Source organism: Numenius arquata, chromosome 8, assembly GCF_964106895.1.
Source record: "Numenius arquata chromosome 8, bNumArq3.hap1.1, whole genome shotgun sequence".
NCBI classification, from domain to species: domain Eukaryota; kingdom Metazoa; phylum Chordata; class Aves; order Charadriiformes; family Scolopacidae; genus Numenius; species Numenius arquata.
The window spans coordinates 36,578,246-36,604,653 of NC_133583.1; the positions used below are offsets into that span (position 1 = coordinate 36,578,246).

Here is a 26,408-nt window from a genome sequence, read left to right on the forward strand (position 1 = left end):
GCTGACAAATTCTTGGTCTGACTGTTGAAGTCCTAACTCCTCCAAGTGAAAAAGGAAGTAACTGACAATTTTTATGAAGTAACTGCATATCACCTGTTATTGTACTTTTCTTTTGGGCTACAGTTGAGATTTATGGATCAGAAGCAACACAGACTTTGGCACTAAAACTTATTAACTAACAAAACAGCAAGCAATGAACAGCCAGTGATATCCATGGCATATGAGTAGATCCTCTGCTAAGGACTGTAGCTGGGGAAACAATCCTCATGGACTTTGAGAAATCACATGAGTAATAACACCTGTTGTGGTCGGGAACCTCCTCAATGCATCTGTTAACTTTTATTTTGACAGCCGTCAGACAAAGGAGAGGATCCAAGGCACTGCTAACAGTTTGTCAGCTTCTCAAGCACAGCAGGGTGAAAACTCAGCTGCAGTTATAAAGATTGATACTGGGATGACAACTGAACTTCCTTCAGCCCAGTGACAAACTGTAAACTTACGTACTACACTACTGAAGGTCTTAGTTGTGACAAGAGCTAGAAGTTTAGGAAATTAAATCCATTTCATTTCAGAGCTCTAGGGGGCAGTAAAATAAAACAAAATAAATTAAAAAAAAAAGACAGTTGTCCTATTTTTTACTTGCAGTATAAATAATAGCATTCCCTGTGAAAGGGAAATCTGAACAACAAAAAAAACAGAATGAGGTGACACCTTGTTTAAAAACTTCAGATGACATTGATCCTCAGGGTATCACTGCTACAGTTGAGATACTGCGCCATTATGACTAGCCAGCCAGTCATCCAACAGGGCATTCTGTCTTAGAGGAAGGTAACAGGATTGTTTCTTTGAGATTTGTCTGTTTGTATGCTCCAGATACAATGATAAATGAGATTTGATAGTAGTCTGGACTGGAAGCCGAAATGTGCCAGGTACCATTGTGGAAATTCTTGGGGCACACTGTCCCTGAAGGCAGAAAGGCTGCCTGGAGAGAGTTGTAGCTGGTCATGACTCTGAAACCAAAACTAGGCGGTGCTGGCCAGAATGGATGGAAGGTTCATGAGGTCCATGTAGAGTCCACTGTCTGCCCCGTATGAGAGTTTAGCAGAGCTGAAAACTGTCCTTTCTTTGTATAAATTCTGGAGAGGTTATGGGCAGAGGTGAACAGCTTACTTCTAAGAGAATCCTGTGTTGGTGCAGCTGTCCTTAAAGATGTATAAACCTACCAAGTGCAATGTAAATCACATACTCTGCTTGTATGGGATTTCTCATTTCTAACCATTTCACAACTGTCAAGTATATTTTTTGAAATGAGGTGTTGCAGCTGATTTATTATGAACTTCATGGCTAATTTAGGCAAGGTAGTTTGGCTTTTTCAGTCTCGCAGAAGCTACCAGTATTTTTCGAGGTATTTGCAAGAACTGTTGCTTTTCATATCCTTAAATAACCTAGCACCTCTGTCACTTCCAAACAGTATATGCTTGCCTTACTTGACTACGCCAGGATTATTTGCTGCTAATTCAGCACCTTTCGCAAGTGTGTTTTCAGGAGTCTACTGCTGATTAATGAAATTCAGTGCTCTTGTTCAGTAAGTTTGAATATTATAGTAGAAGCACAGATTTATTTCTCAAGGAGTTCAGTGGCTTTCTGCACGTGATGGGTCCAGCACGGGGTCTTTAGCTTTGAGCAAAATATTTTTACAGCATGCTGATAGTCTACAAAAAATTAAGTTATTTTGGATAAAATTTGCTTGTGGGGGCTCATTTGCCTAGCAAAGAAATAATTCTTTCTTCTTGCTAGATGTAGCTTATGTTCCTTTTTTTTGTTATTCCTTCTCTGATAAGCCATATGTGTAGATATGGAAACAACTAAGTTTTGATGGCAGATGAAGTAATTGTAGCAAGTGACAGAATATATTAAGAAATACTGCATATATAATGCAAAGCCCTTGTTTCCCATGTTTTACTGTATCTTTTTTTAATATTCAGAAAAATAATTACTATTTCTTATAACATAGCAGCACAACAGCATTTTTTAATTGAGATAGCTTGCAATTAATTACTGAATTATAAACACTAGTTTGATCTTCTTAGGCAATTTCTAAGCATCTTAATATAACTGTGGATATTCAGACTTATTCTGATCTTCCTTTGGTGTTCAAGATTGTAGTGAATAGAGGCAAGCGTGGAAAAATATAGCATGCAGCTCATGGTGAAAAATTTAAAGTTATGTTGATAAATTCTTCCTCAGTGGACTTTTTTCCTGGATATTTGTGATCAGTAAGTAGTTACATTAGTCTGAAGAGTTCTAGTTCATATTAAAATAGTTTTATTCTTTTATCACAGATACGCTGAGTAGAGGCTTGTATTATCAGTCTTCCTTTGTATCTTACCTGACTAGTAAGCGTGGGCAAAACCATAGTAACTTATTTAAATAATTTTGCCATTTTTCACATTTAAAATTGGCCAATATGAAAGACGGTCAAATATTCTCAGATATATCAGTTATTTGGTAGTAGTCAGAAATTAAACTTTCAATATTTCAGTAGTTCTGAACTGAAATACCAGTCAGTTGATATATATATCATCTCTTTTCTGATTTAATAAATATAACTCTTTGAATTGGATATGTAGAGCAAACTGATATTAATCAAGGTAATTTGAATAAAACTTTTTTGACAGAGTTCTACCCTTTGCAGTTATTAATGACCAAATATCAATATATCTTTATGGTACCATGATAGTGCTTATATGGTATTCTGCCATTGTTCCATAAAAAAGGAGAGAACTCTTAAAAATTTACTTGATTCAGCATGAAACTTGTTTTTTGAAAATACTGTATTCTTACAGTACTTTTAAAAAATTTTTAAAGTCCTTTAAGAATGTATAAATTCTTACTTTTTTGAAAAATAAGTTCAATGTATAACTAAAATGTGCTGTAAACCCTTAACTTCTTTGGTAGGTAGGTCATATAATTTATTTTCTAAAAAAGCAGAAGTAGATATGTTATGTGAAATGAGCCATTAGATCATGTTTCATAAATCTGTGAAATCCTGGCCTTAGAGTATCCAATAGAAACCTTTTCATTATCTTAACTGAGACAAGAAGTTCATCCCACGTGTAAAATCTCTGTGTAAATCAGCTATTTTAAGCTACTGTTCACAGAAGAAGTCTCAGTCCCAGAGAAGGAATAAGGGCAGTAATAGTATAAACAGCATACGCATTCATTCTTAGTTATTTCTTCAAAACTTACAGCTGCTGTCCTGTCCACCTCACAGCGGCTACTCAGAATGAAACAAGCTTCAGCGTCATCCATTCTAGAAGAGGGGAGACAAGCCTGTTACATACCAAAAAAATACTTATGTGGACTTGTTTCACACTTTATAGTCTTGTATGCTTATAGAAACAGAATACAGAGAAAGTTTAGTCTATCTGTTCTCATGCATTATCTGAACATCAGCAGCAGTCACCTTGTGTACTAACTCATGGTGTACTGGTAGTTCTTGACTAAGTTTTGGGCAACTTTCTTTCCCTGGTGCCAGTAGAAGCTGTGCCAAAGTAATAAAAGCAGAGTGGCCTCAAAGACACTTAATTTGCAAAATAAATACGTATCTGCCATGAGTATAAAAGGTGAATAAATAGCTCCATTCTGCATAGTGTGTAAGGGTATGATATGTACAAGTTATTATTGATAAGAATGAATGAGACGGGCAGATAACTTAATATAGACTTGTCTTGCCTAGTGATACAGAAAAATGGGTAGATGTACTAGAACGATGCATTTGGGATAAACAAAAAACATTATGTGTATGTATGCATGAAATAAATTAACTATTTTCAGTTCATGGTATCTTTGACAACTTTTAACGCCTAATTGTTCTCTAGTGGGTATAACTGGTCATGTAATAAAAAGAGTGGTGGTGGAAGTGCAGAGAAAAACTGTCTGACTGAAGGTTTCCTCAAAGTTCCCTTTTCCTCTCTTGTCTCAGATACTGATATCCTTCTCTAGTGAATCCTACTTCACTCACTGGTACATGGAAGTAAATAAATGGGGACTTGGTTGACCTCCTTGGGAAGAGACAGGACTTTCTGGGCAAAGAGAAACAGGATGATCAGAGTTGGTCCCCTGGGAAGGGGAAAAGTTAGACAGAAGCTGGGGAAAATGAACAGGCAATTCACTGCTCATTACAGCAGTTCCATTCCGGAGCCTGGATCTGAGATTCCTAAATCTTTGGTTTCTCTGCTGCTAGAAAGTGGAATTGGTGGTTGTTAGTAATAGTTTAGGCCATTGGGACCTTGGGCTTAGACTGAGAGCCCATTCTTTCAGGTACTGTACAAACGCAGAACAAAAAAAGAGTCCTTGCCATATAAGCTCTAAGTGACATGACAAAGGACAACAAAAGCATATGCAAACATGGGAAACTGGAAGAAACAGTGTGTCAGTACCTGAATATAAACATTATCATGGTAGAATGTGGTCTCGCTAGACATCAGAGCAGAGAACCAAATGAAAAGAGAAGGGCTTCCAGAGGATACTGGATTACTTTACAGATGTTTCTCAGAAATTCATCCTAGATTGAAGGGACAGCATGAATGAAATCACAATGGGACATCTATGTTAATCTGTGTGAGAATAGCATTACAGATTTATCAGAAGATTACCTCTCAGTAAGAACTGGGAGTTGCAGGCTAAGTGAGAATAAGGGGTCACACCTTGATGCAATAAAGAAGGGTAAGCCAGGGAAGGACTGCAATGAGGCAAAGTTATGTACTACATAGACAGTATTTCCAGAGTGTTCTGAAACAAGTGTTCAGGGAATTTTGACAAGAACATAAATATAGTTTTTAAGGGGAGCAAAAATGAGAGCTTGTATGAGAAAACACTTGCAAGATGTGGGGTCAGTCTACATAGGATGCCCTACAATATGACTCCAAGCTTATGATCCACAGTAGGATACTGGTTTTATTTTGGTACCAAAAATTAAGATCTATTTACAACTGTCTGCATCTAAACTAAAGTTGATGAATAGATAGCCATAATGAGATATTGGATAGCTTGGCCAGCCTTTTAGTTTTTTACTAAAGAAACAGTGATTAAATTTGTGCATTTTGTGTGAGATCATTCAGAGAAAGTATAAAGAAAAGAGAAGAAGAAAGTCAGGTCATTGTAGATTCCCCATAGGCATCTAGCAGTAGGAAAACAGGGGAAGATCAAAAAGATTAAAGTACTTGAAATGGAAAAATCATTGTAACAAAGGTAAATTCATGTATCGAAAATAACAATGTCAAATGCAGCTGATGTGGAGAAGTGAGGACAGGAGGCCGCTTCTGAGCACTGATTAGGAAGAAACCATGGGAGCTGCATGAGTAGTTTCAGCTAAGCAAGGGAGCAGAATAGGGAAGATCAGGTCTCTAACAAAGTTGGAGGAAAGAAAATTCAGTAAAATTAGATGAGATTTTGATGAGAGCTGATGAGGTAACTGGCAGTAGATACAGATCTTTTTGTAATGAAAAGAAACCTCATGTGAATATATTCACCTTTTTCCCCAATGTTTTTTTGTAACTTTTTGAATCACTTCAGCCACAGATGACAAGGATAATAACCTGAGATTAACATCTAGGAATGTCATGAATTTAGACAACAGAAACACTAATAGCATGTGTGAAAAACATTTATTAGAACCCAGAGTATCCTTATGAGAGAAGTGTTATTAATGTCCTAACTGAAAAAAATCTTTGCCAGTTTTATGTGCCAGAAAACTGAACCTGAGAAAAAAAACAAGAGACTTTATATATAGAAAAGAAATTTGTGAAAGGAAAAAGTATAAAGTAAAGAAAAAGAGTGGACATGGATATGATTGAGATTTGTGATAGTTCACTAAAGAAAGTGGAAGGAGAGAAAATATTTGAGGTCATAACAACATGAGAGAAAGCTGCAGGTGAAAGAAATTAAGCATGGTGTGTTATTCATTTTCTGGTGCTAGTCGGCATGGAGAATGAGAGCTATTTTAATCACTTACGGTGTTGTTTCAGATGCTGAACTAGCTATAAAGTTTTCAGTCATGATGATAACAATATAAGTATCAGTGTGATACCTCATGACAGAATTTGTTGTGTTTTTTTTTTAAAGCTGGGCACATAAGTGCTGTTCAGAGAACACCAAAAATTTGCAAAGTGAAGATCTCAAAGGTAGGAAGCAAGAACAGACATGACTTTTGTAACTGTGTACTAGGGCATATAAAGAAAAATACAGGCTCTAGTTACTGACTATTTACTACTTATGCAGTCAGCCAACTATTGCTATTCCTAGACTTTTTGGTGCACACTATCGTGTTACTCTGACATTGCATTTCACGTATAATATATGTACAAATTTTGATAATGAGACACTTCTTGATTATTTTTTTGTTGTTGTTGGTAATTATTACTTTAGTTATTAGAAGTTTACCATATGCCTTGTTATATTCTCAGTACATTATGTTCTCATTAACAAAAATACAGCAAATGTCTTAGATACTGGGTTATATTTCATATTAAATGTTCTATTAAATTCCCGCTATGCTTCTTCCCTCAGGAGAGGTTGAAAATTATTCTATGACAGGTACATTCAATTACATGTTCCGCAGGAAAAAGCACAGTTGCACAGTTGACTACCTCCAGGTTATTATAAGTGAAATTCAAGATTATCTTTAGGGAATAGCCTAATTTTCCTTCTCTTAATGTGTAGAACAAATGTTAGTTGAATCCCCGCACAAATTCCTTCTTGAAATCAGCAAGAAAGCAAAAAAATGAACCTCTCTCCAAAAGAAAATTCCTAATCCTGAAAAAAGCTTTATTGTATTTTCTAATTCTAAACAGATATAGAAATAGTTGGTTTTTTTCAGTGGCAGAGAAGGTAACACTGCTCACTAGACTTCTCACAGATTAGATTTTTGGAAATAACTCTCCTGAGGTAAAGAAGGCTGAATGACACAAATACTCAGAAAAGTATTGGCTTAATTTTAGATATCTATATTAGTTGCTGCATAAGTTCTTATAAAGAACAATGCAGATGAGTTAAATCTTTGCTAAGAATCACCTTTCTCCCTCTTTGAAGAGTTTAAAGAGACAATCCTCCTACGTGAATTCCACTGTGAATTCCTTCACACTTTCAAGTGATTGAGTGATGGTGGGGAGGATTGAGGAACTGTGTTTAACTGATGTATTTTGATTAATGTCATTCACTATTAACTGGCAGAGAGGATTTTTTAGAAGTGGTGAAGTAAGTGGTAAGAGAAAGCCCTGAAAGAAAAGTATGGAGGCACAGTAGACTAGTTGTTTATACTACCAGGCTGAATTTAGGAAGAAAAGAAAAATTGTGCAATGGGTTTAAAGGGTGATAATTATTTTTGTTTGCTTTTTTCCCCATTCACTTGGTCAAGAGAACTACCATCACATTTACTATCTTTGCTCAAGGAACACAAATATATTCTAGCATTACTGGCAGTTTTGGAATTTTCTGTGCTGCTTTTTCAGAAGAAATCACAGGCAGTCTGTTTCAATACCTTTAAAAACTAAGAGAGGAAAGAAAGTGAAGGAAAATTTGGACAAATGAAAGAGCTTAAAAATATTTGTTCCTTGAAAAATTTCAGATATTAAGAAAAATAAATTATATCAAACAGCCTTACTTTCTAAATGCACATGCTTTCCTTCTAGCACTGCTTTTGCTGTTTGTCAAACATTAATCAAACAGTACAAGCAACACAAAATTTAAAAAAAAATATTTGCCTACTTAGCTCTCAACAGATCTTGATCTTTTAGTGCTGAGCCTTGCAGATAGATAACTCTTTGGGACCACATTGGGATTTGTAAAACCCTTCGGACCTGAGCATCCATCTCAGTAGGACACAAAATAACAACATAATAGTCCTGTCAAAAACACAAGGGGCAATAGTCATGTTATTTTTTTATTTTACCATTTTTTGTTCATAGAATCATAGAATGGTTTGGGTTGGAAGGGACCTTAAAGATTATCTGGTTCCAACCCCCCTGCCATGGGCAGGGACACCTCCCACTAGATCAGGTTGCTCAAAGCTCCATCCAGCCTGGCCTTGAACACTTCCAGGGATGGGGCATCCACAACTTCTCTGGGCAACCTGTTCCAGTGTCTAACTACACTTACAGTAAAGAATTTCTTCCTAATACCTTTCAGTTTAAAACCATTACCCCTTGTCCTATCGCTACACTCCCTGATAAAGAGTCCCTCCCCATCTCTCCTGTAGGCCCCCTTTAGGTACTGAAAGGCTGCTGTAAGGTCTCCTCAGAACCTCCTGTTCTCCAGGCTGAACAACCCCAGCTCTCTCAGCCTGTCTTCATAGGAGAGGTGTTCCAGCCCTCTGATCATCTTCGTGGCCCTTCTCTGGACTCGCTCCAAGAGGTCCATGTCCTTCCTGTGTTAAGGTCTCCAGAGCTGGATGCAGTTCTCCAGGTGGGGTCTCACCAGGGTGGAGTAGAGGGGCAGAATCACCTCCCTCGACCTGCTGGCCACACTTATTTTGATGCAGCCCAGGATGCGCTTGGCTTTCTGGGCTGCGAGTGCACATTCCAGCTGAGCTTCTCACCCACTAACACCCCGAAGTCCTTCTCCTCAGGGCTGCTCTCAATCCACCTGTTGCTAGAGAATGAGTCAACGGAGACTCAGGATGTCAGAAATGTCTCTGATAATTCTCAGATTTCATTGACAAAAGTTATTTGAATATGTGTGTTTAAAATATTGAATTCTTTAAAAAAAATGGCTGGACAATTGTAAGCTGCGTAAAGAAGACTCCAGGGTGGCAAGTAAAGTCCATTTAGAAAATTTTTTTTTCCCTATGAGCATAAATTTTTTTAGACACAGTTTACATTTCTGTCATTCTCGCTGGAAAATGTAAGAAGTTTTCAACAATCAATGGAATTGTCTTCCCCCAAATTTTTTCCCCGACATTATTGGGCAGATCCACAATCGATGTTTCCTGTGCTACAGACAGTCCTTGTTAGGAAAAGCAAGGTTGCTCTGAAGTATATGTGTGTGTACATATGAAAAGGAGAGATAAATGGAATGTGAGAGGAGAGACTGAGAGTTTAGGACAGGCTTGTCATAGAAGTCTTCCTTAGCGCACACAGACTTTTGCAGAAAGTTTAGTGCATTGGGTCCAGTGTATCATCTGTATCCTCCAGGTTCCCATTTTAACTGTGAAGGGAATGTATATAAGCTCTTTTAGGCTACATAAGTAGTAATAGGGCTCTTCATTGTCTCTAGTGTATCACAGAGCCTGAGTCACTCTTCAGGGTAGTTTACAAAATGTTGGATTTCAATTTGTGTTTGCATCTCTAAAGAACTGGATTTTTTTTTTCTGTATTTGCTTATGCCTCTTACTAGCTAATAATTTTGGGGGATATTTTGGATTTGGGATTTGTCAAATTGCTGCTCAGCAATTTGAGGGTTCTATTTTTGTGATTTTTTCCACCAGTTAATGAAGCATGGTACCACAGGTAACTTAGTAAGAGACATGCAGAAGATTTAGTAAAAGAAATGGTCTGTAGGAAAGCTAATGATAATGAATCCAAATTGCTATCTCATATAGATAAACTTTTATATGATCAACCATGTCATATGACATTTGTTTGCATTAGCTAGGGAATAAGTGTACACTAAGAAAATCTTGTGTGCAATCTTTCAAGGTCTTTGTCCTTTAAAGTACATCTACTTTTTTCTTAATTTAAACAGTTCCAAAAGGATCTAATCTTCCTAACACTGGCAAAAAACCCAAAGCAAAATGCGAAAAACAAAAGATGCTTTGACTTGTGATGAGTTTTGGATCTAGTCCCAAAAGAACAGGAAAAAATAATTTGAGTAGTTTTCATTTATTTTCTATTTTGGGGTAGAAAATAAGGAACTTGAATGGAAACATCTGTTTCTAAAAGGACTGGCATAATTCAACAAGACAGTAATTCTAACTATTTAGTCTGTTTACCTCAATTTAAAATGAATGTCTCCATACTGTATTCAGCTTCTTATTGCAATTATAGATTCCCAATTCAGTCAGCTATTCCCAAATTCAGTTTTACAAATTAAAGATCATTTCAGAAGGCTGTCTGCAAAATATCAGTGTTTTGAGTTTATTTTCTTTTTTTTTCACTGTAAGTACCTGTAATCTGGGGTGAGCATAGAATTCATTTAAGAAATCCATAAGTAAGTCAATCTTCAGAGAGCTAACACACAGTACAACATGTTTTTCCGTCTGAGCTCTGTGTCGACTGTAGTTACCACCAGACTTTTGTCTCTCCATCCACAAATATGCCAGCTGTTCAAACTGCAAGAGATGCCAATTGTCACGGACATACAGACAAGCAGATGTGCAGTACAACTGTATCATGACTTAACAATGTTGCATCATTCATCTCATGCCTCTATGAAAAGATGCCCTTAGCTCACAATGTCTTTTTCTTTGAAAAAAGTTCTCTAGTAAGTATGTGAGATGAAAGATAAGGTGATTGAAAAACATGGCAGTAGACCCAGTCTCTACCACACACAAATAGCAGGACAAATCCATTAAAATATCATGCAATTCCAGTAAATCTCAAGATTTTAGAAAAGAATGAGGGCTGTACCTTATTTCCTTTATGTATTCTATACCTCAGAGCTCTCTTTTTTCAGTGCCTTGTGACATAAATGCTCAAATGAAAGGTTAAATTTTCACAAACTTAAGTGTATACTGTGAGTATAGATACTCAGATAGAAGCATGATTTTACTTAGCTTGGGCAATAACTCTTCACAGAGATTTTATAATGTTCTGAAGGTGACCTTCTATATACTCTCTTATTTGTCTTGTAAATTTAGATAGAAGTTATATACACAGCAGCTGTTAATACAGCAAATTTGCCTTCGCCAGCTGAACAATATATGCAGGCTAACAGTAAACATAGCTCTACTAGTCTGAATCCTTTAGATTAAAAAGAATACTGTAACAATCAGTGCCACTGTTAACAATCTCTAATAAAACATACAACACCATTTCAAAGTTCCTTGTAAGTAATATGCATTTAATTCTGATTTAATTCACACGTATCTGTGTGATAGCTGCTTTTGCTCATCCACATTCAACTAATGGAGAAACCGAATCATGAATAATAATTGATTTCACATCATAACAGGACAAAAGCTTGGAAGAGAATGCCTCCCACGTTCTGTATGTGGAAAACTATATGAAGCTCCATTATCACTAGAAAGCTATAAAGTAAAGTAGATTAAACTTTATGTGAAAGGGCTGTAGATTCCAGGTTATTTACTGGTAAGGCAGAGCTCTTATGCCTGAAGTATATATCAGAACTACCTGAAAGATGAAATTTCTATTTCCTAGAAAATTCCACATTTCTTAAACAAAGCCTATGTTAGTTTTCAATAGAATATCTATTTTACTAAATTTCCACTGAGTGGAAAATATAATTGTGTTAGTGCATATGTCTGTGTATGCAGACATTAAATATTTAGGTATAATTAAAATGTTCAAATAATTTCAAGAAAATTAATGCTGAAAGCTTGAGCTTCCAACCTCACAGGGTTTCTGTGTTGTCTGCTAACAGTGAGCTTTGGTTCACTGTCAAAGAAGCCAAATCTGGAAACTATGTTGGTGTGAGAAACTTCAGAGCTTCATGGTCTAGCAGGTCTACTAAAAGCTTTGACAAGCATGCACAATGCCTCCCCGCATCCCCTTTTTGTGGCACGAGGTCTGGGTGATCACCAAATGTGGAACAGTTAATATCTCGGCAGGGCTTCCCATGTAATCCCAGGGTTTCTGCCATCAAGCCTCACCTAATGAGCTGGGAAATGTTTGGTATAAATTAATGAAACTGATTGACTCCTTGAAATACTTGGATTTTCATAAATCAGCCTTTTCCTGTTGAAACTGTGAGAAGTCCTAAGCCTAAGGAGGCATCAAAAATTCCTAACTGTGCTGTTGGCTCTGTGTATGTGTATTTGTACTGACATACACAGCTGTGAACCCAATTTGCTTAAGTTGCAGATTTAATGAGATTTTTTTCAAGTTAGCACTGAGCTGTAAGAGTAAGAGAGGAAGTGGAGAGAACCAAGATTAGAAACAGGGAGAGCCTGCAGAGGAAATGCTATATTCATAAAGAAAGTGCTGGCTACTGTTGTTTTTTAAATTGCTCCATTAATAACAAATCCATATCTCAGTATGAAGGAAGGGCTCTGTGGTACATGATAGGAACAGAAAGTTTTCACCAGCACTTGAAAACTGCTTTTAGTGTTCTATTTTTTTGTATAAATCTAGACTATAGGAGAACAGACAAAGGAAAAAGGAAGAGAACAAAAAAAAAATCAAACTAGGAGATATAGAAGATGGTTACTTTTTCTGACATTTTATAACAAATAATAATAGTAACAATAAATTCTTTCAGTTATTATTCTTTAGTTTTAAAAACAATTCTAAAGAGAAGAAAAATCCACATTTACCTGTATGGGCAACACCACAAGAGCAACACAGATCATAATGACAACAAGCAGCTTTGAAGGCCATATCTTGGGTGTAACATCCCCAAAGCCCACAGTGGAGAACGTCACTATGCAGAAATAAAGGGAGTCAAAGAGAGTCAACCTGTTTCCTGCTCGTTCCAGATGCTGAATTCCACAAATACTACGTAGAAAAGAATGAATAAAGACACGAAAAATAAAAACTGTACTTAGGGTCAGTTCAAGTTTGATGATTACATGTGCAGAGAACTATTTCTTTTCAGAATTCATAAGTTGCTTAGCAAAGACATTTTTTCAAAGAAGAGTAAAAATTAGTATCAAACCAGAAGTGTGTTATTAATATATTTTTCAAATGTCATTTGTAATGAAATAATGAAAGAAACTATTTTTTTTTTGTTGTTTCAATATGATAGTCACAACTTTGTTGCTGGGTTTTGCTTAATGGCTGTTGTGAGGGAGAGGTGGTATATAGAACATTGATGCAATTCCTTTCTAAAGCAGAACAAAACAGATGGTATATAGTTGCCACCGTTCAGAATTTTTTATAAACCTCTTTTAACTTTTTCAGGGAGAGTTTGCTGGTATGGCCAAGAAAACATACATAGTGCTTTCTTTAAATCTATCACTCTCTATATTGGTCTCTATCCCTTTCTGTGGCAAGAGTTACTAGCATGAACTAGTTATGAGAGCACATGTTGCACACTAGAAGGATAATGCTGCTACAAATGGGTACTGACTATCTAGAATAAACTGAATGTGAGAATTGCAGGCTATTGAACTGTCAGAGGAATAAGTGTCCAGGGTCAGCCTTCAGGTGTAAAGTGGAAGATGCCAACTGGTGTGAAGAATCTGCTTGCTAAAAGTACAGAATAGAAATATAAGGCTTGGTTGTCTTTGATAGCTCAACAAATTACATTCTTTAATTCTAGTCACATATTTCTGAACAAGTTAAATGGTAGCCCAAGTTAACTGGTAATTATTTCTCTTGTAATCAGCATGATGTGCTTTTGGTTTTGAGAAGCAGTAGCAGAATCTGTCCACAGGTCTTACTGCTATTTCATATGTTGCAGAGTTTAAAAATATTTCACTTTGAAAAATATACCATGACAAAGAGCTTCCCAGTTTTAAAATATTATCTTCCCTAATACAGTAGAATTACTTAGATCAGTTCAGGCTTTTATATTATATTAACCTATATGAAGAAAATCAATGTGCGAACCACCCTTAATAGTGTTTTTTCTCTTTGGATTTAGTGGAACGATTTATCCTCAGAGAATTAGTGAGATAAGTGATAAATAATATCTTATTCCTTAGTAATTATTCTAGAACACACCAAAGATTATTCCTTCATATGTGGTATCCAGATGGTAATAGTCACTCATTAGTATCTGCCATGGTAAGATCTTTGCATCACCAGGGAGACCCTGTGTTTATAACAGCTTTAGCAGTTGTTCTTCTGTTCTCTGTTCTGTTCTCCAAAAATAATCTAGCTGTGGGCAGTGGCATTTCCAGAACATATGGATCAAATTCCCAGTTTCCTCTTCACAGTTCTAGCATTTGTAGTTTTCACACATCTCAAAATGTTCTAAAAAGAGTGGTTTTTTTTTTCCCTGTTGTTTGCATAAGTTTCATACTTCAGTCAGAAGTGATACTTTTTATATTCCTATCCAGTTTGTCCCACATTTTTCATTTGAGTTGTAATCTAGATCTTCACAATTTCACTATGTTCCCTGTTTTTTTTTTTTTTTTTTTTATTTGACAGAAAGGATAATTATATTTTTGTCCTGGAAAATATTAACAGAAGGACTGTAAAGAATTATGCTAATGAAGCTTTATTTTGGTCTCAGACAAGGAAGTTTTTCAGCTAAATCCTTTTCCAGTGTTATTTTGAAATAATGGAGTATACTGCAGAGGCACCCAATACAGAAAAAGAAGCTATTTTAATATCATTATTCACGTAAGTTATATGCAATTTTAGAAGTAGAATGGTGATGGATTTTTAATTCTTCATTGTTATTATTCCTGATCACTTTGGTGCATTTTCCTCTTTTAGTTGTCTTTTGTGGGTACATCTTTAAAACGCACAATCTTGACCTCAGGAATTAAGGTCCCAAGGGCCAGGAAAGCACCAATAACACTGAGCCAGTGATATGACTTCCACATAACGGGACTAATGCACCACTCCACTAAGTGTGTTAAATATCTGCAGATGGGTTTATATTGAAGCATAATGCATGATCCTATCGTTGGTATAAATGTATTTTTTCTGATGCTGATGCCTGTGAAATTGCTTGGTGTTTATACGTGCAAAAAGGTCAGTATCGCCCTTTGTATCTGACAAAATGAATTAAAATGTAAAAAAAAAAAAAAAAAATAAATTGTTACCTTAGGGGTTTTTTTTGCATTTTCAAGGAATGAGAATGGTTTCTTCACTTTTTGTTCTTTTTGTAAAACCTTAAAAAAAATTAATATCTCGCTGGTAGGAAAACTCAAGTCTTGATATTTTCTTTATTATTATTGTATTTTTTTTCATGAGCTTTCCATGGCCAGCTCACCCAATCATACTTTAGCTTAGCTGAAATAAGTTAATATATCATAAACCATTTCAGCCTTTTCTAAGTTAACAGTAAAATTCCTACTGAATTTAGTGAGAACAAAATTTCATTTTATCAGCTGTACTCCCTTATAGTCCTATATATTCCTATTCCTTGAAGCCACAAAAATAATTTTGTGCCTGATCCAAAATGTTGTGGATTCAAGCTGTTTCTCGTTGAACTCAGTGGGCATGAGCCAGAGCTTCTCACATTTAGCTAGCAATATTAAAGGCAGTAAGACATGGAAGCTATTTTTTCTTTGCTGAAACAGAAATTTAGTTCTTTTAACAACTTTTTGAACAAATTAATTTCTTTCCTCAAAATTACTTGCACCTCATTTGCAATTCTATGAAATTGTACTTGAAGACCTAGCCTCAAAACAAAGGAATGATAAATTCAAAATTAGGTTACCAAGTCTTAATTTTACTGCATGTTTTGCTGTTCTGCCTTTTGTTTCCACTAGAGACAAAGATCACAAAACTGTAGAAAAATCTGACTTTCAGGAAACAACTTTATGGGAATTTAATTACCAAATGTAGTATTACCTCTTTTACTCCTTCCCCAAGAATATTATACTTCATTCTCACCACCAGTGCCCCTAAAGGAATGTACTCAGCATCTATAGCATGCTCCTATCTATTTGGGCTGCCTAATTACACTGCATAGAGAGTGAAGTGGGAAGTTACGAACTATCCATGAAGCCAAGTCCACACGGATCAGTTACTCCATTCCCCACAACTTATGGACTTCTTTTAATATAACCTAATTCTTTACATGAATAGTACTATCAACTTTTTTTTTTTTTTTTTCTTGTAAATTGTGTCATGATTTGGGCAGGAAACTGTTAAGCATTATTTAAAAAAGATGCATAAATGCTGCATGTACCAATACAGAAAGCTTAAGTTCTTGTCTGTTTTCTCATATTTCCTGATGTATGTAGTAACTTGGACTTGATCTTTTGGCTGTTTTATATTTTATGATGGTATTTTTATCTCCTTGTTCTTGTTTGCTTCCTCCTCCTCTTTCATCCCACGAAGAAACAATGATTTACTTGGTCATCCCTGGACAAACATAATGATTTTAAGCTGGAAAGAAATGTTCAGCAAAGGCAATGCTCACATCAACTTGTTCTTGTGGAGAAAATAAACCACTGTAACAATAAATACACAAAAAACACCTAATTAAAACATAGGGCCCAATTCAGCACCTTCTATACCAATTTTAGTTTTGGTATAGTGCTTATATAAATATAATCCAAAATATAAATATAAATATATAAATATATCCATATATATAATTATATAAATATATATAATTATATAATATATAATTATATATTTTATATAATAATATATTATATATATAATATATATGATATATTTGATATATATTATATAATAATATATAATAAATATATATAATTATATAAATATATCCAAAATATAAATTTTGGAATTTAGTGCTGTAAATTCAGCAAGGCCGTTTTTTCATTGTGGATCTATGTGAACAACTGGAAAAACATTGGTTTAATGGAGAGATTTAGTATTACTAAAAAGCCCCACGGAAACCTAAACTATGGGTCTGCCAAAGCAAAAATAGTATCAGAAAAATTATTACAAACTTATGGAGAACAGAAGTGAGATTTTAAACACACTACTGCCACTGCACTTGAAAAACAAAGATAGTAACATGTAATCCCTGAAGATTAGTCATGTTTAGTTAAGGTATCATTTGAACTTTTGAGAGTTCAATCTTCGTTTTACTGGAAGTTTTCTTTCTAATTCCAGGAATCTTTGTTTGTTTGAGTATTTTATGTGCCAAAACTAACTATGCTTTGTAAATAACCTATCTGCACATGCAGTACAGAAATAAATACTGTAGAGTAAAATAACCCCTGAAATTAAGTCAGATTTTTCTCATGCTGGCAGTAGTATGTCATGCAAATGGACAAAACAACAACGCCTTGGATAGCAATTTGAAAGTTAACATTAACTATCCTTATTTATAATTATTTTTATATTGTTTTGTATTTTCATTTGTCATTGTTGCCAAATATTTCTGATTTCTAAATTTTTATTTTTACTTTTAGAGAAAATTATTGTTTACAGGTACAATCTCGAGGTCTAAAATAATGCACCAGAAGCTGAAGCCAAAAGTTAAGGGATGCTTAGGTGCCTTCAAGATTAGTTATCAACTAACAGCATTGTTTTCTCTGGAATTTAACTTAAATTTAATTTAAAACTTAAATTAATCAATGGGATTGTTTTTACCAGACTCAGTGAGTTTCTGTGGCACAGGCTTAGAGGTTATACACTACAGAAGTTACACCTGAAATAACTCAGAAATATAGTAATTCTGCATATTAAGTAAGTGTTCCCAGTAATTTCTCACACCCAAAACTCTTTAAAGTTTCCAAATATGCTACCATGGAATGGTGATGTTAGTACAAATTAAAAATTAAATTATGATTATTTGATTGTTCTGTACCACCAATTGCTGTTTGTATTATTTTAAAATTTTCTGATGTTACTGTCACAGATTATTTTTTTTCTTTATGCTAAAAATTGAAATGAACGATTAATCAGGAAAATTGTTGATAGACCATCAACTGTAGCAAATATCTATGGGTAAAATTCAAATACTGTGAAATACTGAAGAAGATTACAATGTTAACCTTCCAGGAAATACATGGGCAGGCATTTGAGACATATTTTACCACTGTAGTGGCTGTAACTTTCTGCTTAAGGAGTTCAACCAAAATGTTTAAAGAAACTTCCTCAGTCTACACCAAAATAAAATGTGGCTATGGAACAGTTGATACTTCAGTCTCACTCTGGGAGCCATGTAATATCTCTTAGAAATCCGATAAATGCATAGAGTTTTTGCCTGAAATGGTCAAAGGTGCTCACTTATTGTCAAAGATGTTAATACTAGGCTGGTGCCAGTCTAAGTCCTCAAAATGTCAGTGATGTCTAATGCTGTATCTGGAGAATGCCCCACTTGGTATAGAGGTAAACAGTTTTTTGTACTGGAAGTTGTCTCTGTGCAGTCTTCTCTAGGGCACTGATGTAGAGCCAGATGCAGTTTTGTCCTATATTTTATAATTAGACAGTATTGGAAATGCAGTTCTTAGTGCTTGTAGAATTAGTACACATAGAATCATTAAATGCTCAATTAACAATTCACAGAACTCTGCATTGAATACTAATATAACTGGAGTGACGTTTAAGTGGTATTTTTTTCATTCACTGTATGAGATACATATGGAAATATTACATGATGACTTCTGATTGATAACAAGTCCTCTGGATTTTAATTATCTTTTTCCTATGAGATAACTTTTGAGCTGTGTAGTCTCGTCCTTCCAAAGGTGCAGGTTTTGCTTACCACCTTAACCATTACCTAAAAACCTACTGCTTTCTGACAGAATTTCTGATTCTTATGTAAATAATGAAGAGGCAAAGAAAAAGAACAAGGGATGAGCAGAAACTACAACAATTAAATAGGTGAAGAGACAATAGAAAATACTCTGACCAATAATAAAATGTCTGTCCTATCCAAACGCCCTGAAGCTGAGGTTTTAAGTTGCTGAAAACCAAATGCTTCAATTTTTTTCCAAGCCCTGTGATGCTTTCTCAGTCTTTTATAAAACCCATTTTTTAATAAAGATTTATTTTCTGAAAAGCAATTTTCCATAAACAGCATTAAAATTGAAAAAAAAATTTGACTAGTTTAAGTAGATTGCAATTTCCAAATTGTTAAACAGACAGAATCTGGTATAATATATCATGTATAATATATCGAATTTAAGAATTACAATGAGAAATCCCAATTTGCATCTTTCATTCCATATAGAAAGCTTTAAAGCTGTGGGAACGACTGAATTCGAGGACATAGACCTTATTAATTGCATGCAAGACAGTGAAAGGAATGAGGGAGAAATGCTGATTGGAAAGAAGATTAAGGTTGTTAAGCTGTCTTTAAAGTAAGTTAGTAGAGAAATATACTTGCTATTCTTAGACAGTGACAAATGAACCTATGAATGCAGTAGATCATGCTGAAATGGATTCACTAAATCGACAAAAAAAAAGATACTGCTGGACATTGTGGCTTCTTAATCTTCAGGGCAAAGTTAATGTTCTAACAAGTATCTTAGATAGTTTTGCAACTCTAGTGCCACTTCATCAGGAAGTCCAATGTAAATCTTTCTGTTTTTCCAGGATATTTTCTTTTCAGAGACCAGTATATGTTTTCATACAACACTCTCCCTTTTTTTTCAGAACCACAGTAGTGAAGGGATAGACTCAGGTTACTTCGGCAGGCTTTGAATCAAGATCTTCGGTTCTGTGGGAGTCTGAATACAAGCTGAGGTAGGAGTGCAGAACTCTTTCTTTCACTACACAGCAATCCCTCCATGTCAGAAATTAATTCTGAATATCCCTTCAGCTGGAAATGTCACCTTTTTCTGTATTCTAGTTGTATCTTTATTCTACATAATGGGGCTTAATGATATCATTATTGCTTACCTATAGTGTCTAATATGAGTATTTTCCTTCCCCAAAGATCAGTATGGTATATGCAGCTAACGGTTGCCAAAGCTCAACTTATAAAAATAAACTTCCACTAGTAAGACATGTGACTTCCAGAAAGTGCAGAACATCTTGCTAAGCAGAATAGGATATTATGAAATGACCAACTGTATATAAATATTTGTTGAAAAGGAGTGAGAACCTTTCTACTCCTGCTGCTGCATTTAGTGAAATGAGAAGTGAAGCTGCAATAAAACAACTCGTGATAGATACTGCACGAGTAGAGTCCCACTGTGGGCACCCTTCAGCTCAGTGTATTTCCATAAAAAGGTCTATGTACGCTTCAGTCTGTAAGTCCAAAGAACTATCTGTATTTTTGTATGCTTTCGGTCTGCCTCAGAGCTTTGATGGTAAACAAAGTAAACCTTGGCATTGCAACTTCAGTGCGTCAATACTGTTGCAGCTAAGAGCCTGCTTGAGTCTGAGGTTTCGGACTGCTCACACAAGGAGTCAGTAACTATTCAGGAACTAGAATCATGCAGTCAGTACTTCAACCACCAGATACTCTTCATCTGAAGGGCATTACCAAATTAGGTAATATTACATACCTAACCTTTCTCAGGCACAATAATTAAGTAAGCTATTTATAATATTCAGAAATTACATGTGTTGTGCTGGAAAATTCAAATGCAAACTTCTAATTGAATACACCTGATATGTTATGCTTGAAACATCATGCTTAATGTTTCTTGCAATAGTTTTGAAACACTTTTAAGGGTGTAATAGTTGTTATGCAAATCACCATACTCCCTTGATCAAATTAAATTAACAATTGAAAAATTCATTATGCAAATATTTATGAAATGTGCATAAGAAGCTAACCCAGTGTGTAGAAACAGGGTAGGAATTGGAGACAGAGGTATAGATTATGACCAGGTGTATATATATTTCATTTCCTAGCAACAGAACACAGTCCACAGTTATCCTCTTAGCATAAATAAAAAAAAGCAATAAAAATCCTTATAAATATGTAGAAAACCTAAAAAATGCAAACTAGCACTAGGGCTGTGTCTGGATATCTGTCTGAACGTATGTTTATTTTGAAGTTACTCATGGAAAATTATATTCAATTTCCAAAGCCTGGTATTGTACCACTACCACTACAGAAGTTGTTTAATTATGTACTTGACAGATTTTAAACATGGTAAGCTTGGATTTTAATCATCAGATTTGTTTAAAAAAAAATCTTGAATCATAAAAGGTTAGCTAAGAGAAGCTAATAGTAATAAAGAAGTGGAAACTCAATCTTTTAAAACTCTTGAGATCAGGTTGTATCTACTATGGAAGAATCACTTTTTATCTTTCTCCTTATTTGCTCCTTTTGGAAGGAAGTAATCATTATTGGTTACATTGCTACTGGAGATACGGAAGATCCAGCTTCATAGTCATCCTCTATGACTGTGAATTCAAACCCACATCCTGTTTCTCTCCTCTTTATGACAGTGATAGAGACAGATGGTAAGAAGATGCAAAAAAATTTCAAGTCGGATGGATAAAGTTTCTAAAAGGACTGACATAGAAAAAAAGGCCAACATTCATATTGGTTAGGCAAAAGGCTCCTCTAATTCAGTGTCCTGCTTCTATTGAGAAGCAGATTTTTAATAAAAGAATAAACAGTATGGAAAACAAAAAAAAAAAAAAACCAGCATGGAAAGATTCTCCCCATAAATACTCTGCCTGTATTAAAAGAACTTGTAATAATAATTCAGTATGCATACATTAGTTGTGGTCCAAGAGCAGACTTTTCTCTCATGGAGGCTGAATCATGTCTGTGTCCATCCTAGCCTAGGTACACTTCAGTCTCATTACAAACATTTATTTGTTGTAAACAAGTTTGCAGTTCCTGACCTTGAAGTATCCTCTCTAATGTTTATATGCATTCTATACCAAAGTTGCCTATGGTAAGAGGTTTCCAGACCTGACTGAAATCTTTCAACGCCTGGAAAATCCAGATGCCAATATTCCTTTATGGCATCTTATTAGGTTTATGCAGCTCCTTGTGTAGTGGTAAAACACCTTAGCTTCAGTCTATTTGGATAGTTTGTCTGCAGCATATATAGTTTACTCATTTTTTGATTCCCATATAAACTAGGCCATGGGATTAAATAAATGTTTAGGAAAAGAGTTGATTCAATATAATTTTACAAACACTTGAGACAGGATCAGTCTTAGATGATGTACAGCATTACAACTGTTACAGAATTATGATACAGTCTATAAACTACTGATACAATGATTTTGTTCATTTTCAACCTAACCCAAGTCATAACATATTTTAATGACAAATCGATTTAATTTTCTTTTTAAGTATTTGTTTTGATTTATCTTAGATGCAAAACCTGACAACTTATCCTCTCCTAGTTTCTTCCTTTTAGGACAGGCTTTTTGTGGAGTAGGATTTTGCAGTGCTCCTCCTAGTTTTCCTTCAGTTCTCATAGTCAGAATTCTCTCCTTACCAGATTTTGTCTTTTCATTTGATTCCCAAGGATATTCATCATGGACCTTCCTTACACTTCCACCCATTTTTACATCTACTTGACAGGCTCTCATTGTTTGCATTTTGAGTGCAATTCTTTTTTGCTGCTCATGTTGCTACTATTAAAACAACTGCTTCAGGACAAGCCCAATTAACGTCCTGCAGTTGTAAAATTTTCTTGTTAATAACACCATAAACAAAAAGTAATTTCTCAGAAACTTACAGATAAGTAATATTCAGGAAGAATGGTCTTGCACTTCTTATCTTTCTGTGAATCTCAGACCAATAGTAAGTACAGGCTGGAGTGGTCTAAAACTTGCAAGTGATTCACAGCTGATACCACTTGTCTTATCCACCTTAACCACAGGCATGAGGGGTGCAGCCCTTTCAAAAGCTCATAGGTGAAATTTTCCTTTCCAGCTTAAATTTCCATAAAACATATTTTGTTGCAGAGAAGCTCTGTCAGAAGTTTATTTTACTTGTAGACATGGAAGAAACTGATTTCTGCTTGCCTTATTTGTATCTCGCTCACAATCTTTTAATATGCTATTGCAGCCAATCCTCACTGTCTGCATTAAGGTCATCTTTTTCCCGGAAGTTTTCATTCACATTTGTTTTCATCACCAATTACCTAAAAGGACTGCATAAGATAATGATAATGACAACAACCTTCATCATTAGAAGACATGGAGAACTACGACTGATATCAGAAAGCTGACTTTTCCTGCACCAGAACATAGGCTCTGAGGCCCCCTTGAAGCATGGTCTACTTCACAAATTCTACCCTTCTCATTGCAGGTCCTACAAGTCTAGCATTTACAGTGATTATTCCATATAGCAATATTTATGTATGTGATGTATAACCAAAGCAAGAAAAATTAGTCATGGATCAATTACTAGATACAGCTTTTCATATATTTACTGAACTTACAGATTCCATTAGGCACCCAAAAGGGAGAAAAGCACTTAAGAAAAACAACAGGATATATATTTGGAAGACTAAAGAGTGAATAAATAGAAGACCCAGACATGTAGGCTAGAAACTGATGAGAAATATCTGTTTCTCATGGCAGCTGCTTGCTGTGCTTTATATAATCTTTTTTGAGAACAAAGGAGAGAGGTTTACAGATATGAAGAGGAGGCAGATGGAACATCATGGACTTAGTTGAACATTTTGAGAAGCTCAAATGAAGACCACTGTGAAATACTACAATTATGTAGAAACACAGAGATAGATATATGTTGTGCTCCTTCTATTGCATGATGTTTACACTTATAATGAGTAGTTTATTCTACAAATGAATATTTATAATCAGTGAATGCAAAAGCTTTATGATAACTTAAATGAGGATGTAATCTGCTCCATTCTGGACATTTTTATTGCACTATTATTTACTTTTTAAGTAGATATGTGTATTTTTATCAAGTAAAGGTGGTATTTTAAATAATTTTTCAAGATGCTGAACAATGAACATAAGCACATTTTCATATTTTTAATAATAATTTAAAGTATCAGTGAAAATAACAGCACTGCATGTTACTGAAATTATAAAGTTGTGCTATTTTAAAATGCAATAATCCCCTTATGTTTATAAAATCAAGCAAGCAGACAGGTTTGTTCTCCAAGTCACAAGTTAGATGGACACAGATATCTGTTTTCTGCATCTCTGGATATTGGATAAAACACATCTTCATGGGTGAGGAATTTAGGTAAGAGGAAACTTTCTGTTGTTCTCCATTCTGGAAAACTTAAATTTGGAAAGAATGTTTAAGGTAAATGGTCAGATCACATGGGAACAGAGGTGTATGCTTCTTGCATTTCAAGCTGCGCTGCACTGACTCATCAATGGTCTTTTTTCTGTTATTATTAAGAGTGTTTCCCTTTGATATTTTTCTGGTTATGTGCACAAATATGGCACCATTTAAATTTCTTTCATATGCATAGGTGTTGTCAGTGCTGGTACCTCTGCCAGTGAGGTCACCTGTGCAGAAAAGAATAAAGGCCACTAGTTACTGTCAAAGCTGTAGCCTTCTTGCCAACATCAGAAACAGTTTTGCTTCATGTCTTTGATTCCTTTCAGCTCTTACCAGCTTACTCCAGTCTTGGGGTACTGTCATCATCTTCCTTGTTTCTGTGGAAAACACTTGAGATTGTGAAGGATAGTGACAAGGGATGGACTGATTATTAAATGGGAGGATAACTGTAGTCTAAACAACAGTGGAGAAAAATCTGACCAATAATTACATGTATACCTCTGCAGGTTGCCAGTGGGATCTGGGCAACGAAAGAAAATCCTGAGCATGTGTATTACTATTAGTTTGTCCTCAGTTTAGCTGCTGCATTCCGTGATATTCTTAAGATAGAGAAAGATTGTTCAAACAGGCAGTGAGCAAAATGGAAGCATACACCATGTTGCTGCTTTACAAGGGTAGTGTCCATCGAGCTGGTTAAATGGGTGGCTGTATTTGCAGTCTCAAGACGATTGCACTGATGTCCAGTCTCTGTCTTTTTAGAACACTATCTGTAGGCCCATAAAGAGTAGAAAGTTTGCTGAAAAGATTCAAAGATGTACAAGATCCAAAGGCATGTATGGTAACTGCAACGTGACTTCAAGTATATCCTTCCTTTATTTAAAAAATACTCATATGATATGGTTTGGTTCCTTTATTTCATAATAATTTGTTATTAAAAAAACAAGAGCATAAGTGAATATATATGGCACATAAAAAATTTACTCTTGTGTTCCTACTGGAAAGGTATTTTTACTTCAAAGTTGCCTCCTTGCTGGCCTACTGTCTTGGCTAAAGAGAATTTGTTTGGGCAATGACCAGGGAAACAACTGGCCTGTGAACAAGGTATAATTAAGCACCAGGCTTAATGCTTAGGTTTGCCAAAATACGAGAAAGGGGGCAAACATTAAATAGAGGTTGTCTAGGGGGGTGAAAATTACAGGAGGTAACTGCCAGGAGATAAAAGCAATATATTACATCCTATATTACTGAAGAAGGTTCCTTTATGGTTTGAGTCTCTGCTTGGAAACCTAGCAATTCTTCTAGCTATGAGCCAGAGGACTTGGATACCTTGGACTGTCTATGTCTTGTTTGGTTTGATCAGCAAGCTCCATGATTTCATCATCATTCTCCTCCTGCTTCTCACTATTGTAAACACTGATGGAGTCACAGAATCACAGAATCACCTAGGTTGGAAGGGACCTTTTAAGATCATCTAGTCCAACCGATTAAACAAACAAACAAACAAAAAAAAAAAAAAAAAAACCACCAACCACCAAACCCAACAAAAAAACCAAACAAAAAAACACACACAAAACACCACCCAACACTAATCCATATCCCTGAGCACCATGTCAACTCCTCTCTTGAATACCTCCAGGGATGGTGCCTCAACCACTTTCCTGGGCAGCCCATTCCAATGTCTGACAACCCTTTCAGTAAAGAAATATTTCCTAATATCTAACCTGAACCTCCCCTGGCGTAACTTGAAGCCATTGCCCCTTGTCCTATCATCTGTAACTTGGGAGAAGAGACCGACCCCCGCCTCTCTACAGCCTCCTTTCAGGTACTTGTAGAGAGCGATAAGGTCTCCCCTCAGTCTCCTCTTCCCCAGACTGAACAACCCCAGCTCCCTCAGCCTCTCCTCGTAAGACTTATTCTCCAGACCCCTCACCAGCTTCGTTGCCCTTCTCTGGACCTGCTCCAGCACCTCAATGTCCTTCTTGTGGTAGGGGGCCCAAAACTGGACAGTACTCGAGGTGGGGTCTCACCAGTGCCGAGTACAGGGGGACAATCACTTCTCGGGTCCTACTCACCACGCTATTCCTGATACAGGCCAGGATGCTGTTGGCCTTTTTGGCCACCTGGGCACACTGCTGGCTCATGTTCAGCCAACAGTCGACCAACACCCCCAGGTCCTTTTCTGCCAGGCAGCTCTCCAGCCACTCTGCCCCAAGCCTGTAGCGCTGCCTGGGGTTGTTGTGACCCAAGTGCAGGACCTGGCACTTGGCCTTGTTGAACCTCATGCCGTTGGTCTCAGCCCATCCATCCAGCCTGCCCAGATCCCTCTGCAAGGCCTCTCTACCCTCCAGCAGATCAACACTGCCACCCAACTTAGTGTCATCTGCAAATTTGCTGAGGGTGCATTCAATCCCCTCGTCCAGATCATTGATAAAGATGTTGAAGAGAACCGGCCCCAGTACCGAGCCCTGTGGGACACCACTCGTGAC

General features: G+C 36.0%; 1 protein-coding gene across 3 annotated transcripts in view; it reads right to left on the reverse strand.

Annotated features, from left to right (window-relative positions):
* KCNT2 (potassium sodium-activated channel subfamily T member 2) overlaps positions 1–26,408 on the reverse strand; it is a 156,036-nt gene that overhangs the window by 56,560 nt on the left and 73,068 nt on the right. For all 3 annotated transcript variants that reach the window (XM_074152413.1, XM_074152412.1, XM_074152411.1), the window contains exons 9-12: positions 12,491–12,671; positions 10,163–10,327; positions 7,768–7,904; positions 3,250–3,313 (exon numbers count right to left, since the gene is read on the reverse strand). In XM_074152413.1, coding sequence (XP_074008514.1) covers positions 3,250–3,313; positions 7,768–7,904; positions 10,163–10,327; positions 12,491–12,671 — 547 coding nt within the window. The remainder of the gene's footprint in view (positions 1–3,249; positions 3,314–7,767; positions 7,905–10,162; positions 10,328–12,490; positions 12,672–26,408) is intronic.